The 17,953-nt window shown below is 37.4% G+C and overlaps 1 protein-coding gene across 4 annotated transcripts in view; it reads left to right on the top strand.

Moving 5' to 3' along the window:
- RYR2 (ryanodine receptor 2) overlaps positions 1 to 17,953 on the top strand; it is a 423,080-nt gene that overhangs the window by 95,050 nt on the left and 310,077 nt on the right. For all 4 annotated transcript variants that reach the window (XM_080588287.1, XM_080588286.1, XM_080588285.1 and 1 more), the window contains one exon: positions 11,612 to 11,731. In XM_080588287.1, coding sequence (XP_080444413.1) covers positions 11,612 to 11,731 — 120 coding nt within the window. The remainder of the gene's footprint in view (positions 1 to 11,611; positions 11,732 to 17,953) is intronic.

Below are 17,953 nucleotides of genomic sequence, written 5' to 3'. Positions count from 1 at the left end.
CTTTAGCGTCTCAGTACTCTCAAAGTACAATGGAAGCGATGAAAAAATTTCTTGTAAATAAGAGTGGGGAAAATGAGATTAACATATGATCATGAAATCAATATTTGAGAATTTGTATTTTCATCTGTGATTAGCTTACGTTCAACTTTTGTTGTCTGTTGGAGAAAATGTACTTTTTTTTTTTTTTTAAATGCAATACAGAAAGAAGAATTCCACTGTATATATAAGCATGGCAAGATTTTGTTGATATTTGGCTTTGACCTTTTTCTTAGTTGGGAGAAAAGTGAAAGTTACCTTTTATTCTATGTCATCTAAAATATATAGATAGATGAACAAAAGAGTATACTATTATGAATTTGTGGTTTATAATGTTTGAGTTTGTGCTTGTGCATAACTTAAAAAAAATGCTGATGGAAAAAAAAAGCAGTTGAAAGACATTCCTGCTGTTTCAATATTTGTGGTGATAATTTTCCATTGTGTGCATTTTTGATAGCTGGTGAATTCTGGGTAAGAAACAGGAAATAAAAATTAGGCTGAATGTTATGTTGTGACGTATATAAGCTAGAAGGATATTTTTGCACTTGCTTAGTAGTGTATTTTTGGGACTCTCAGTTCACTGCAGCCTTCTGTCATTGCACTTGATTAAAATCTGTGAAGAATTACCTGCTGGTGTGAGAACCTGGTCACAGAAAGCCATTTTACTCTCTATCTGAATACTTCCTGATTTTTTTTTTTTTCTTGGTTAGCAGTTGCTGCAATATGCAGTGTGCTGGTTGAATCTCGGCTTTTCCCTGACTGTTCAACTCTGCAGCAAGACTTGAGATAAATTATTAAAAATAAAGAGTACCCTTCAAGCTGGGGTAAAGAAAAAAATTTTTGTAAACAAGATATTTCTATTTCAAAAGACAGGCTTAGCAAAGAGTTCATCAGGACATCAGGACTACTTACTGTTCTGTTAATATCTGCACAGATTCTTTAGTAACCAAATCTTCTGCTGCAGTGTGCTGTGGTTTGCTATGCAGAAATCTTTAGACCAACCCATATTGCTACTGTGCTGTACATTTTCGTCTTTTTATATTAATGTTATTTTTCAGTCTATGAAAAAGAGTACAAAGGGAATGACAAGGCAACAGCTGCTGCAATTGCTACACATTTTTATAGTATCTTTATTCAGGAGGAGGCATTTTTTGATATTGTCAAGCACTGACTAAGTGGTAGCCAGCTGCAGCACTTGGTAAAGTACAGAAGGATATCACCTGCTCACCATAAGCCATGGATATATGTCTGCTTGATGGCCTGGATCTAAACTCTGCAGCAGAAATTTGAATGTTGGCAGACCCTGCAGGCAGCAACAGTGTAAGATACAAAATTCAGTGTTTCATATGATCTGTTTGGGGAGAAAATAATGCAGTCAGGATAAGACCTGTTCAGGTGTTTTGATACTCAGTATACTGATGTTTATTTGGAGATGTGCTTACATTTCAGGCTGCTGTAGATCCAGCCCTCTGCAATCCCCTATTCAACAGCTTTTTAGGAGTTGCCAAGAATAACTCTTCAGTTTCAGTAACCTCATGCTCAGGAGCCAGCTAGAACACTTGACACCTGACAAAGTATTTTGGGATTGTAGCACCTTGCTTGGATGCATCTGCTCCATTTGGAAAACACTTCTGCCACTTTACACCCTCTAGATGTGTTCTTTTTAAAATGATATGAGGTAGACGAACCCGATGACACTGCTGCTAAGCACAGGGAAGACGTATCAACTATGGGCCACCAGCGGCCTGTTGACCCCACTACGAGACCCATACATTGCTGCCCATTCCCAAGATCCTTCAGGTGAAGCCACCAAGCAGACTTCCAGCTGCTGGTGGTGTGTGTGTGTTTTTTTTTTTTTCCTAGCATTGTGCTCACGGAGGCTATTTTTTTTTTTTTTTTGAGCCAAAATCGAGATATGCCTTCTTTGGAATCTGTGGGACTTGATCACTGGAAAGTTCTCCTGAGATGGTCTGTAGTTGCTGCTTAAAGCCACCCTTGATATAAAAAAGAATTCTATGCTATGTATAAGCTTTTATTCCTTTCCTTTTAAAGTGTATGCAGTCTTGAAATTATTAATGATATGACTCATTTAGAAAGTGAAATCAAAATAGTCTTGCCAGGGAGAATTTGTAGTCTAATCAAATCAAGCCAAAAAGGTATGGAAAAGGCACTTGAGCACAGGGTAATGGGTAATATGAGTAACAGGTATCTTGAGTAATGTGTAAAAGCTTAGTGGAGATCTAAGAAAAAAATCCATCTGCCATTTCTCTCAATTTTGTGTTCTTCCCCTCAGCTGCAATGTCACTATAGAATATGATAATTTTCTGATGTCTAGGTCCTTTGGATTGTAGTGGTTTTGAAAAACCACTTGGATTGTAGTTTGATTGTAGGAAAAAGTTTGCGATTCAGTGTTTTAAGACTGCTGCAGTCTTTATTTTGTACATTATTGATGTTTTGAGAAATACGTACGTCAGGACAGGTTAAGGAGAGGTGAATGTGGAAGACCAGCAACTCACCAATGGGGGGGGTAGATTGCATATTGGTCGTTTCATGGAGGGATAGCCAGTCCCTTTAATGGGAGGTTCAAAAACTCTTTTACACTTAGTAGTAAAAGTGTCTATGAACTGTCTTTTCAGAGTTGTGATTGCTTGGGATTTTATAATATGATGCAGTTTCAGATCATCATTTCAAAGCTGGAACAGTGAGGTGAACTGAAGAAAGCAGGTACAATTTGATGGCCCTTTTATGATATTTTAAACTGAGTAGAGATTCCAAGTTGGTAACACCCCTTCTGGAGTTGTTCATGGGAGGATACCATATCAGATCTTAAAACTTTCCTTAATGGTCTGCAGGAAAGAATAAATCATAAATCACAAATGCTCAGAAAAGAAGTTGTGAACAGCAGTCTGAGAAAAAATTTCAAAATGGAATTAAATTCTTGCTAAGAAGCAAGAATTCAGGAAGGTGGTAGACTTCTCATAGTGACAAGAAAGCGTTGCATGGGAAATGTGTGAAGTGAAAGGGTGAATCTCATAAGTTAGAGCAGCTTTAGAATGAAATATATTGGCAGAGCATTAGAAGAGGATGGAGATTAGAATAAATCTTTAACCTTGTTCCAGAAAGACAAAAACAACACGGTGCCTGGTGAATCTTTTTGGTTGGGGATTAGAGGAAAATTTGTATGATTGATTGGGCAGCTGCGAAATATCAGTGGGGCAGGCAGAGCACTGAAGTGAAATGATTCAAGAAATAGTGCTGAAAAAGGATTAAGGGAAGAGAAAGTGATCTAGGATTGAATTTGCAAACTCAAGCAGATGGTCGTATTACTGACTTAGCCTCCTGAATCTGCTCACAAGATAGAAGACGGAGGGCTGACGAATTTTTCTCCTGTATTGCATGAAAGCGGTGACGCAGAGGGGAGGCATTCACAGCATGCACAAGAGGGTCTCATCTGTGAAAGAACTGTGTTGTCAAAGCCTTCTTGCTCTGGGGAGCCTGTGACTGGGACAGGACGAACACACCAAAAAGAGTATTTTCAGTTTGAGTCTAAGTATTGTGGGACCTTGAACAAGCTGTTAGTTTTAACATGTGCCACTGTTTTATATCTGAGATGAGTGAATTATTTCTCAGAAAAATATTGTAAAACTGAAAACCTTCAGTTGTAGCAGTTTTAGATACTTATCATGAGTCTGGATTTGTTAGCTTGGACTGAGCACCATGGGGTTATGAGATAACTTGGCATTTGTTTAGAGTTGGCTTGATAAGTGCCTGGCTCACGTCATAGATATAACGTTCTTGTGTTTGCCTGAAGAATCTTGTGGACACCTTTTCTAGCATATTCTCACCTGTCTTTACTGTTATTCACACCAGCGGGATCATATACAGCATAGATACGTCCTGTGCTGTAATTATGCCTTTGATTGCAGAATAGATGTAGCTTGGAACAAGTGAGTGAGGGTGTAACATAATAGCATTCTTACCAAATTCCTAAAATAAGTGGAATTGCATCAGAGATAAATTTGACACACTGGAGCTTTTAAGAAGCTGACATCAGCCCACCAGCTGTTCTGTTTAATTTGATAAGCATACTTTATTGCAGATGTTTTCCACCCCCCCCTCCTGATCCCCCCCTTCTGTCAACTGTGTCAGATGCAAAGTTATCCACTGTTAACTATGGTTACAGACAGATAAAATTATTATTAGGCACTGACAGCTAAACTCGGCATTTTTTGGGATTGTAGGACCACAGAGCTAATCAGTGAGAAATAATCAAATGAGTCATCTCAACTGGAAATATGTTCATTTACAGACATATTTTTAGTAGAACTCAATCCAAAGCAAACACACTAGCACATGTGCGCACAAGGCTGAAACCAGTTGTGGCACCGTTTGATGTCTACTCGGTAGAAACAAGAGCCAGAAGAGGAAGCTTTGACGTTGCATGCAGACAATAAATTGTTTCAGTGTTGTGTGCATGTGTGACACCACTAGTGGGTTGAGCACTTGAGCAGGTGTTTAGCAGGCACAGCTGAAGGGTATAGACACCTAGCTGATCTCTGCAGTGCTCAAATCAAACTCATTTTTTTTTTCTTTCTTGACAAAGTAGTTTGGAGAGCATAGCAGGTGCTCTTGGTACCTGATTGTGCTGGAGCCACTCATTCAGATCTGGACCTTCGCCTTGTGATGGAGTGTTTCATTGCTCTCTGGTGCTTGTGGAAGCCAAGGGCTGGGCTGAGTACCGTGCCTGAGTTTCTCTGCTAAGTGTTGATGTGCAAATTCTGGAAAAGCTCTGCTCTGCCATACAGCATCACTCAATTTAAATGGTGCACATCACAGTTTTTTTTTTTTTCCTTGTAGATAGAGATTTCTTTCTGACAGGCCCTTTGTATCGTTGTTCTATAGCGAAAACTTTTTTTCTGACAAGTGCTGAATATGAATCTACGTGACTCAAGATTTTTAAATATTTTTTTGAACTGCCACATGTCTTTAGTACTGCAGATCAGCATGACTTTGCTGTAATTTGGCAAAATTATTTTGATGACTAAGTAAGAGCTTTTCAGGGAAGGAGAAGGAAATAAAGTGATGGTTTTACTAGCAACCCACTTCCCAGTACTGTAGCAAGAGCTGCCAGCTGGTCTGGTCCTCTAGAACTCCATCTATTTTGCATGGCGTTTTCTGTCCCAAAGGATACTTCCTTTGGAATAATGTTGAATTCTTATGAAATTACTCCTCCTATAGGATAAAACTAAAATATGTACCATAAAATGTGTCCAGATTAATTAGCATCACGTGACTGCATAATCTGTTCTTTTCTCTCATCCTAAGGCAAGTTTAGCTATGCCTAGATCCTCTTGAGCAGTTTTAAAAGTCTTGTAATGATGAAGTTTCTAAACTGGTCAGTGAAAATGCTTTGCTGTGTGCAGAAAACTTCTTCCTACCTGTTTTTGAAACAAAGGGTCAAAATGACCTATTTGCTTCAGCTGAAACCTTACCGTTCTTGAGTGTGAAGTCAAAGAATCAGAGGATCACTACTATTGTATTCACTTGCCCTCTTCTGATTAAATGAGATTTTGGTTTCTATACAGCTGTCTGGTGTTGTTGACTGACGCTCAGTGTTCACTTCACTGTAACCACCAGATCATTCTCTACAGCAACGTTGTCTTATCACTGCTTTTTATCCTGCATCCTTACCTGAGGGTTGAGCACTCTGCTGAAGTTGTTTTCAGTTCCTAAGGGTTGTGCTCCCTTACAGAGTGTGAGCACTAATTCCTGATGACTGAGGAGGTTACTATTATTGTTTTTACTATTAACTATTGCAACACTTGGTCATCTGCCACCAAGAAGGTCATAGAGTTGTGATTTAAGGTCTGATATAGTAATCAAATTTTGGGCCCATTTCTTGCCTCTGTTATAGGCTTCCTTTGCATTCAGTCCTCAGGAGTTCTAGGGTAGCCTCCCTGGTTGGATGGTATTTCAAAGTAGAGCTTGGTAGCTGTTTGATGACACTGGTTGGTCAGTCAAGAATAGAATTAGTAGTTAAAGTAAGTAGCATTAGGCTTTGAGTATTTTTGTTGTTGGTATTTCCCATGGGATTGTTGACATGATATTTAATCATTACTGAACATGGTTCCTGCACATTATGTACATAGTATTTAATGAATCCTATTCATCCAGACTTCTGTTTGTTGTCAGCAGGGATTTGAAGAAGGAAAAGCTCCATCTTAATGCGTTACTTCTGCATTGTTGCTTTCTACCTTCTTCCAAAGCACACAGAGAATGAGGCTCTTAGGCAATTAGGATTAGAGCTCCCATCAGCACTGAAAGTTGTCTGGTTGGTGTGTTTTATTCAGACGCCTAGCATTAAACAATTTATTTTTTTCTGTAGGACAGATCACAAGGGTCATTTTAGAGGACGAATTAGTGGATCCCATTGGCATATTGTTGCCAGTAATTGTGGAAGTAATTGTGTACTTGATGGCCTATAGGCCTTACAAACTTTTACTCTACTCTTTAATCAAGTGCTTATCCCAACAAGGCTGAAGTAAAGTTTGTAAATCAAGAAATATTCTACAGCTTTCTTAGGCAGCAATCAGTTTGTACAGGCTTAATTTCTGTTTGTAACCTATTTTTAATGGATATGTGGCACCTATGCTCGTTGCACAGCTGAACAGTAAATGGAATGCGGTGAAGCAGAACAGTGCATATGTGGAGGTTGAGGAAGCTATTAAAGACTGAACTAGTAAAGTCTGTGCTGAAATCCTGATTTATAGCATATAAAGTCGATGGAAATATTCCACTAACTGCAGTATTTGTCATATAAAACAGCAGTAGAAGAAAGTTTGAATGTACTAGCATAACTTACCATTTTTAACCCCTGAATGCATAATTTTGCAAATGTGACACTCAGTGGTCTGTATGCTATTTCAGAGATGGTATACTCACACAGAGCAGTAGAAACACATGGTCAGTGTTACGTCTTTGTGAGGTAATTATGTGTAATGGGACAGATTATGAAGAGTACAACAAATTATTTAAGTTAGTAATAGCTCATGTTCTGCTTCCTGTGTTGTCTGTGAGGGAGTAAACTACAAAATATAAAAAATCATGTAAAATAGCTGAAAATGGTTGCCTATTTTTATCCTGAAGTGGAAGCAAAATGTAAATGTCAAGGTCATGACATAATGAGCTGAAGCACAGAATTCAGAAGTTTAAAAAATATGCATAATTATTGAAAGTTTAAGGTACTAGAATGCGAAGAAGGGAAAAACAAACAACCCCCGCCCCCCCATCCTTAGCAGGTTCTGAAAAAAATGTTTACAATGCAAAAATTCCACCATCAAAACCACACCTATGTCTGTATAGCTAGAAGCTCTAGTGCTGTAGATGATGCCTTCCTGTGACAATCCAGCCAGCCAGTTTTGGTCCTTTGATAGAACTGACATGTCGAGAAGGTTAAGGATTAGTCAAAACTGACTTTACTCAGGAGGTGTAAATTTTCAGGCATTCACGGGGCAAAGAGTCACACTGTATATTACAAAGAATACATATTTCTTTGTTCAGTCGTAACTTGAATTTGCCAATCCTGGAAAGATATACCTAGTCAAAACATACTGATTATAAATACAAGGGCCTGCTGTGTGTCACAAGAAACCAACCTTTTTCTTGACTGGGTAGTAAACATCTCATGTAATCCTAGGATATTTGAATGGATTTTACAGACAAGTCGAATAACCACCGGAAATGAAAGTAAGTGTTATTAAGGAGCTTTGAGAACTTGCTGTTTTAATACTGTACATTGACAGCAACCCCATGCTCTTCCCTCAGTAGTTTGGTCTTCTGGAATGCAGTTCTGAGCAGGCACTTTGCCAGCAGCAGGTTGCTGCTTGTTTGGTTTTAGGGCAGCACATTTTTACCTGTAGAAAATGCTGTGATGCTGGTAATTTTTCATTGTTATTATTATAATTATTATTATTATTATTTTTACTGGTTTCTTTGCTAAATCATTTCATTACTTGTTTAGTTTCTGTAAGTATATAGATTTCATGAAAATAATTATGTAGCCCATAATGAATAGATATAATTAGGAATCTGCTAGGAGCTGTTCTTTGTTCAGTAACTGTCTTTGCTTTTCAAAATTGGGTGTTTAAAAAATAAATAGGGCTTTGTAAAATAGATAACGTCTACCTATTTTTTTTAAATGCCTCCCTAAGTATCAAAATGATAAATGCAGTTGTGTGATTATCAAAAGCTGAAGCTGTTTGAGTCAATGCAGATATCTGACATAATACAAAGCAAAATATCTTTTTGCTGGAAGATATGATATCTCTAAAACTATGAATTGGTGTGCTGGCTGACACTGCAGGGTTTATTGGGATTAATGGATTACTCCAAGGTGATGCTTGGGAGGGAGAAGATGGTGCTTGGGAGAAGAAATCTTGGGAGCTTTCTCACTCAGATCATCAGGTTAGAAGTCTAAGAAAGGATTCTGCTCTTCCTTCAGCTCGTTCTGTTCCTGTGGGTAGGCAGCATCATCTTTACTCCTCTCCTGCAGCTTGTGGAGCAGAGATGACCCTTACTGCCCGATTCCCTAGAGTGTTACAAGGAAGTTCAGACCATGACCTGGAGAATGAATGAGAGCGGATGGACAAGCCATCCACTAACATGTCTACACTAAATGGGAAGTTTTTCAACATGGATTTACTCTTACTTGCAGTAACTGCAGATATATCTGATGCTGGGCTCAGCTCTGTTACAGTGAATGTCTTGCACATTTGATAATAAACTGCAGCACCACTTTGTGCACAGAATTTTTTGTTACTGGCACCTAATTTCCCTTAATCTCAGTACCTTTCTGTATCTGAAACCTGGAAAGAAAAAAAAGACAAAGCGGCATCTTTGAGCTTAGTCGTGAAGGCTGCTATGGTGATAGTGAATTGGGATGGAAATAATAACAAATTTTCCAATTTTCATGGAGGAAACTGGCAGGTATGTGTCAAAGTGATGATTATTCAGCAAAAGGAGAATAACAGAGCTATCTGGCAGTCTCTGCAAATGTCTGCAGGGATTTTAGGTCTGTGCTATTGCTTTTTCTTCCAAACTCTGCTGGAGTTTTTGTAAGTCTATATTACATTCCATATAATCTGTTATGTTTGTTTTGAATATGAAGTGGAAATTGAATACAACTTTGTCAGTTATGCCAGGGTGCAGATACTGTTTTTAATCATATCTTAGATTGAATAGGTGTTAACATAATTTCGTTGAGTATGGCAGGCACACACCATTGCTTGTTAACATTATTGTTACGTTGACCAATTACAAAGACCAGTAACTGATTTTCTTGTTTTGGCTATGCATCTAATATTGAGAGTACGTAGAAAAGAATTTCTTAAGAATTTCATGTCTTAAAACATGGTTTGTTTAGAAGTTCAGTTTCCAAGTGGGTCAAAAGTTACTACAAGTGATTATATTTTGGCAGCAAACATCTGTGCTTGGAGTTGGCTTCTTGGAATCGCTTTGTTTCAGCTCTGTGATGTTAAGTAGCTCAACATTTGATAGAGGCATTTAAAAGACAACGCTATTCCTGTCAGCACCTTTGTGTTGCCTTGACCCCTGCATTTTCAGAGTCGGATGAGGAGAGGTAGGACAGAGGTAGACAGGACTGTATCTGCTTACATAATAACATATAGTCTTACCTTTTGAAGGCTGCAGTTATAGCCCTTTGAGATATAAATTACTTTAATCAGTTTACATCTGACAGTGACTGACAGAAAAAATTATGATGATCTAAAATTCATCTGCATAATGTGGACGTGAAAATGCTCAGGAGTTGAGAGGAGGAAATAGAGCAGTTTGAGATATTTTGTAATTCAAGGTTTAAGAATATTTGAAAAATATTTTTCTTTAGTACATGTTTAATATGAGGCATGGTGTAGCTTTCTTCATGTGAGAGCAAAGTGACCTTCAGTGAAAGTCTTTTTGGAGGCTGTGACTTCAGATGAGGAAACTGCGCATTTTTAGCTCTTCTTATACTGGAGTTAGGTAAGGTTTGCTGATTTGAAAACAAGTTTAGAAAGACATTGCTCAGATGCTTACCCACTTAGTTCTTTCTCTAAAGAAACAGAATGGAATTATATATCTTAATATAATTCTGCAACATGATTAAACTGGGTGCGTATAGGAATTCTCTGAACATGTAGTCAGTAAACGTTGGAAGACTAAATCCAAGGCAGAGTTTATATTGAATTCTTCTCTAAGAATTTATATTGAATTCTTCTCTAATGATGTGCATTGAAATGCAGAGTAACTTAGAGCTGAGTAAATATGCCATTCTCTGTAATCACCCTTAACATAAGCTGACAGTGGCATCACACCTTTCTTACCCCTTCTGTGCCAATTTCATCAACCCCACCTTGCCGAGAATGAAAAGTTCCACAACACTATTGGTTTCCATTAATCAGTAAGCATTTTGTAAGAAATCAGTCTTCATTTGTGAGCTATTTATTTAACAAAATAAGCCATGTACTCTGCAGTACAGCAAAATAAGAGAAAATGTTTGCAAAATGAATTGAGAAAGTTTGTGTCTCGGGAAATCTAGCAGCTGCTATGTTCTTTTTCTTAATCCTCCAGCAATCAGCATCTACATAATATATGTGTGCTTGGTGATAGTGCATAATTGGTTTGCAGTCATCTTGAGCAGAGAAGGGTATGGTGCATTAGATGATTAACTAAAATTAAGTATGTCAGGGACTTTACCCAAAACTAACATATTTTTTTCAACACAGAGTGATTGGTGTAGATGGGATATGTAGAATTCTTTTTCAGACTTCCTCTAAAATCAGTGTGCAGTGGTAGAACATAATTAAATTGGTAGAAATTTAGTTTAAAGTAGTCTTACTCTGTTGTCTGCCTCTGTCTATGACGGTACAATGCTGGAATCTTCTCCAGTGACCCGTTTTTAAACAATGTCAACACAGTGTTTGATGGTGACATGGTTACTGGGGATTCCCTTCTGCCAGTGGGATTGTTTAGGAAAAAGGGATAGGAAGTAGAAGACAGTGTTTGTGTAGCTGCAATCTAATGCTCTTATTTTTTACTTTTTTTCTTTCTTTTTTTTTTAATCAAGTGTAATTAAGGTTACGAAATAATCATTTTGTGCTTTAAAAAAACATATTTTTCCAAGGGATTCTCCACGTTGTATGTTACTTTGTAGAACTGCGATTTAAATAGATATCTGCATCTGTTCTTTCATTTATTTATTTATTTATTTTTTACAACATCTCCCTTTGATTATGTTACTGCAAGGATTTAGTCCCATAACATCTGTATCTTATGCATACTGATTTTTGTTACAAAGAAACAGGAGGAGCATATACGTTGGAATTATAATTATTTTCATTGATTTGCTCACTTTCTTAATTCAGAGAATAAAAGTTATGCTGAGATTCAGTTCTGCTTGTGTTCATGGATAACTGTTTCTGATTTTAGCAATGACTTTGTAGATGCTTCCCTAAATCTTGAGCCAGAAGCATAACCACTGTTCTGTTTTTGTTTCTGTTTTTTTTTTTTGTTTTGGTAGGATGATGAAGTGGTTCTGCAGTGCACTGCAACAGTTCACAAGGAGCAACAGAAACTGTGTCTTGCTGCCGAAGGATTTGGCAACAGGCTTTGCTTTTTGGAATCCACATCAAATTCTAAGGTACCACTGACTATTTAAAATGTCCTGTTTGAAGCAAGGATATAGTTACAATATTCCCTGCTTTGATGTAATATACACATATCTGTCTAGGAGAATGGACAAAATAAATATGTCAGTTGTATGACAAATACTTAATTCCCCTTCTAAATGTAATTGTCCTTTTGTCATGGCCCTTTGCCCAGATTCTAGTGCTGTGCTTTCTGTTTTGGGCTGCCTTTAAAACTTAACTAGCTGCATAAGTCCATCTCAGTAATGTGCTTGTTATTGTGGTTGTCAGAACTCTGTGGCAGTAAGCTGCAGTGCAACTTTTGTGTACTGCAATGCAAAGACTTGTTCGATTATGCTGGTTTTTAAGCCACAGGAAAGAGAGTGTTTATTTTACATGTGGTAAATTTTTATTCTGTGCCATTTACACTGACATGATTATTACTTTAAGTCCTTCTAATGCCTTAACCTAGCACAGTAATGATGCAAGTAGCAAAGTCAGCTCATCTAATCAGTAGATTTTCTAATCCTGCTAACTCTGCTGTATATGCAATAGATGCAGTATTTTGAAAAAATAACTTTGCTGTTTGTTTTGAGCAAGAAGCTATGTTTCACAATCACATATGCTGAATTAAATGGCACAGAATACAAAAATGTGGCTTCTGAAGGCAAAACGGGTTTTGTGAGAAGAGCAGTGCGTATACCTGGGCTTTGGATTTATATGAAAGGAAGAATGTTGCTTAACATGTATGATTTTTCTTCGACTACAATATAAATGTTTGGTGAGAAAATGAAATAAAGTTAAAGCAACTGGAAAGATATCTAGAAAGATTTAGTTCAAAAAATGATATTTTTTAACTTGCCAACATCTATAACATCCCTTTGATTCTCTGGTACATTGCAGAGTAATGCTTCATTTTCTATCTCATCATTTTGAATGTATTATTCATCACAATAAATTTTTCACTAGGATATTAATGATTCATTATAATAGCAGTGATCTTGATGAATTCATCCGTGCCACTCTGTTTTAAGTGAATCTTTTTAACAATAAAGATGTGCTGGGATGGAAGTGGTTGCAGTGCTAATCACCTGTAAGGTCAGAAAAATCTATTTAATGAATTTATTATCACTCAGTAAGCTTGCATATTAAATCTACAGTCTCTCTCACACTATATAAAAAGCTTGAACCTTCTTGTCTTTAAGGAATACAGTGTAAATTTCATATCAGTTTCCTATGCTTGTTTGTTGATGCAGCCTTATCTGGATGTTTGGTGAAGCAATATTTATTCTACTCATTGTTCATGAGCTTGGGGGAAAAGGCAAGCAAAAGAAAACCCGTGCAGCTCAACCTTGTTTTAATTTTTAAAACTGACAGTTCCTAGGATGAGCTCATTTGAAGTAATTTGGAGATGCTAATACTGAGGGAGCCATAAAATTGCAGTCAACTTTACTTTAAGGATTTGGTAAATGGGAATAAATAAAAATGTTTTTCTTTCTAATTTCTGTGACCATACAATTTTACTGTTGCATTATTTGAGAGAGCATAGAAAACCTTACAGGAGGCATATGGTAATTCAAAAGAGGTTCCAGAAGAGTTTTTTGAGACAGTTAAAAAATTTTCTCATGTCCTTAAGACTGTTCTTGATTTGTGATGGGATTGTGGTACACTTTAATGCAAACAGTAATGTTGCATCTGAATTACAGCCAGGTATCAAGAGTAAGGTACCAAGCACCAGTAATAGGTCAAACATCAGTAATAGAACACAGCTATCAACCTGGGCTTATATTCTTGAGAGTCCCTTATACGATCCCCTGCTTTTCTTCAACATCCTTCAGGATGTGGCTTCTGGGGATGTATCTGGTGCTTTATTACTATGTCTTTTCACATGCAATTTCATGCCCTAGGATCATTGAATAATTCACACTACAAAAATAATGGTCACACTGAAGATATATACTGATGGAATACTTTGGCAAATACTAACTGTTAGTTCTCATCCCATTACAACAATAGCACTGGCAGACACATTATGGAAATTGCTAAATGAAGTTTGCTTCTGTTCAAGTTTACAATGCAAGTGTCTCTGTGGAGGGCTGTATAGATTCCCTTAGCACCTGAAAACAGGAGATTTTGAAAAGAGCATACTAACAAAAGGTGGATGATGACAGTTGGGCTAAATTAACAAACACTTTAATGAGAATTATCAGTTCTTGTAGAAACACAGAATCACAGAATGGTTTGGGTTGGAAAGGACCCTAAGATCACCTAGTTCCACCTCCCCCCCCAACCCCCGCCAAGGGCAGGGACACCTCCCACCAGACCAGGTTGCTCAAAGCCCCATCCAACCTGGCCTTGAGCACTTCCAGGGATGGGGCATCCACAGATTCTCTGGGCAACCTGTTCCAGTGCCTCACTACACTTGGAGTGAAGAATTTCTTCCTAATATCTAAATTAAATCTCCCATTTTAGTTTAAAACCATTACTCCTTGTCCTATCAATGCACCCCTGATAATGAGTTCCTCTACAGTGTTCACACTTCAAAACTGTTTCCAGAAAGAATCCACTTTTTTTTTTTTTTTTGGAAGCATTCCATGCTTGTCAAATCCCTTTGCTGAGCAAAAAATATCCTCATTATTTCTTACCTCTGTGGGACTATTATTTATTTATTTATTTATTTACTTATTTATTTTGGTGTATGCCTCATAATGTGTTGCTTGTTTTTTAAATAAGGAATTCATTTATGTTTGGAGCTACTTTACAGCTTGTTTTTAGGCTTCAGGTTGATTTCTTTCCATTAGAGCAAATGAAGAGACATCTTCTGCTATTGAATATGATATGGGAGTTTTTCTGAGAAGAAATACATCTTATCTCACAACGGTGTCTTGTAGAGTTACATTTCAATCTACAGTTATACTTGTAAGTTTGGGAATATTTTTGTGCATTGGTTTGGTCATTCTTGCAGGAAGAAGGTTGATGTGTGTTGATTGATATGTGAATAGGGGATTGTAGAAGGCTGGAAATGATGTCATGGAGGTCTCTAAAGGAGCCTCCTTCCCAAAGCAGGACCAGCTGTGAGATCAGATGTCATGACCTCATGGACACCAAGTTGAATGCAAGCCAGCACCATGCCTTTGCCACAGAGAGCAATGGTATCCAGGACTGCATTAGGAGTGCTGCCAGGAGTTTGAGGGAGGTGATCCTTCCTTTCTATTCAGCACTAGTGAGGCCACACCTGGAGAGCAGTGCCAGGTGGTCTCTGGCACAAGAGAGACGTGGTAGTCAGACCCTAGTCTGGGTCAGGTGGTACTGGGACTTTGTATAGCAAATGTATTTGTGATCTGAAATGAAGGATTTTGGATTGGATTGCAGTTGTGAAGGACACAGAGTGGCGAGATTCTTTGTTAGTGGCAGTGCTAGCCCTGGAGAAATCAGGGATGTGTCTTTGTGGCTGTTCTTTTGAGTTCTACCAGGGAATATTTTCTAGCTTTTGCTGATAATGGGATAAAAGCTATTTAGCATTTTATCCTATCTGTCTTATTCTTTTTTTTTTTTTTTTTATTTATTAAAAATGTTGGAAGGCAAGTGAGAGTATTTGCTACACTTACCTTGTAATTGCTGTTTATCTTCTACTTTCAAATGTATAGCAACTTCCCAGTTGTTGCTCAGAGCACATCATCCAATTCCTCCAGATCATCATGTATCTTCAAGAACAAAATAACAGATAAATAAGATGTCATGCCTAAATTGCATGTAATTTTATTAATAGACAGTTCTAAGTGTAAAACAATCATGCTAATACAAGATAAATATGTGAATGTCATCCAAAAATGTGAAGTAGTTCAAGTGAAAAATGATTATTTTTCAATCTCCATCAATTTCAAAGCAGATGTATCTCAAAAGAGATGTTGTTCTATGCATAGATTACACTTTCCAAATGTATTGAGAATGTAAAATACATCAACCATCAAAACTTTTTTAAGATTCAAAACACCACCAACAAGAATAACAAAACACAAAGAAGACAATCTGAAGACAAACTTTAAAATGTTTAGTTTCCACATTTCATCCCGTTATTCATCCTGCAGGTCTTGTTAAAGCTATAGCATTTCTTAATTAAAAAGAAGAAAAGAAGATTTTAGTATCAGAAAAAGGGCAAAAAATATGAACCTCTGTTTTGATGATGGTCTGTAGGTGATCTTGTTTTACCATAGTTAGTTGTACTTTTAAATCTGTATCTTGTGTGCAAGACCATCCATTTTAGTAACACAAGATCTATGAGTAGTGAACACAATGGCTACTGAAATCTATTTCTTTATATTTTAAAATTAGATTGTTTCTTTTTATACGTAAAGAGATTGCTAGTCTATTCATTCAGAGAACGTGCTTTCTGCCATTGAAGTAATTTTTCTTTAGATCTGAATAATGTTTCCTGAAAAGGAAACAAGTTGGAGCTGTATTTTAACAGCTCCTGGAAATTAGAATCACAGAATATCCTGAGCTGAAAGGGCTCCACAAAGACCATTGAGTTCAAATTTTTACTCTGCACAGGACCACCCCAAAATCAAATCATTATCAGACTAAATTATGCTGGTCCATGGTGCAGAATGAAAAATACTCAGCTCTGGGCCAGTCACAAATGTGGTTTTGATAGCTTGTGAACTGCTGCACAGTTACAGCTTTCCACTGGCATGAGGTGTTTTTTTCACTTTTTTTTTATGGCAGATGATAAACTCACATACCTTAAATCCGTGGTGCTTGAAGTTACAGAAGAACTACCTTACGTCATTGAAGAAGACTATTATTTTCTCTTGAGTTCTCAGCCATTTGGACTTGAGAGAGGGAAGGATAACACAGTGAGGAATTCTGAAGATCGGATTTTTTTTTTTAAATATTTTTTTTGAGTGGGGCACAAAGTGTGATCCTGTGGCTTGAACTTCCAGCTGAGATGTGAATCACATTATATATAACATGTTACAATGCTGAGAGGAGAGCCCAAGAGCTTATTTTGCAATACCTCATTCATTCCATTTTTGAAGTAAGGAAGAACTTCATATAAAGGTAGGGTTTTGGTAACTGTTTTCTCTTGTGGAGGGTTACTTTTCTGCTGTGGCAGGTCATAGTTGCTGCACTAGGAAGGGTACTGCAGGTTTGGTGCTGTTGGCTGGGGCTGTCCTGTTCCATGGCCCAAAACCACACACATCAGTGACACTCCTGGATGCTACTGTTATTTGAAAGGACAGAAAATGAAACCTGATGGCACTGTGCTCTGGCAAATTGTTTCATGGACTGCCAAATAACAATTCCTTGAGGTTTTACTTTGCTCTTTTTCTGTCTCTTTGTTTTTAGCAAGTAGTTGAACCAGCATGGGCTGGATTGGTGGCTGTGCTGCAAGGGAGGAAGGGAACAGTGGGGAAGGAGGCTGGAGAAGGTCGGTCACCTTGCACAGACAGGGTTACAAGCAAGTACGATTCTCTCATATTTCCACTAGAAATTTCCGTGTCAGCAGTCCAATTCCATATGAATATGTCTAGAGAAGGGTATCAACTGTGGGCAGGGGCACTGGTCTTAAATCTTGTACCATGATTGCCTGTGGGAGAAAACCCATCTTGTCTTCAAGAGCATAAGATCTGAAGGCTAGGATTGCTTTCTTCTTTTGTCTCGTACAGCAAACACTTAAGCATGTTCTCAGTGGACAAGATGAATTAACTGACTTCTGATGAGAAACAGTAACTGTGCTGTTTTCGATTGTGCATATCCAAATGTGTATATATAATCAAAAAAAAACCAGTGTCCATTAGTGTATGGATGCATGTAGATGCTTTTCCAGCAGTTACGGATATAATAAAATACTATGTATTTTTAAATTAGATTCACACTGATGAAGTGAATCTGCACTGTCTGCTTGTGTTTGCTATGGATCATTCTGGGAATTTGTCATACACTAGATTTTTTTTTTTAATAGTTCCTCTTTTTTATGCTTAATGCTTCTATTGCTTATTTCAAAAAATAATAATAATTAAAAAAAAATCAAGACTTCTTGCAAGGTTTTGTAGCTACAGCTTAAAGGCCTTTTAAATTGTCTTTGTGTCGTGTTGCCAAAATACATGTTCATATTTAATGGCAAAAATGACAGTTAATCTTATGCAATCTCATGTTCAGAGAACTCCATTTAGCAGACGATCACTAAGATAGTTGATTTTAATAGTCTAAAGGAAGTGCTTGTAATAAATTTA

The sequence above is a fragment of the Anser brachyrhynchus genome (assembly GCF_964034855.1).
Source record: "Anser brachyrhynchus genome assembly, chromosome: 3".
Lineage (NCBI taxonomy): Eukaryota > Metazoa > Chordata > Aves > Anseriformes > Anatidae > Anser > Anser brachyrhynchus.
This window is presented reverse-complemented; position numbering and strand designations above follow the sequence as displayed.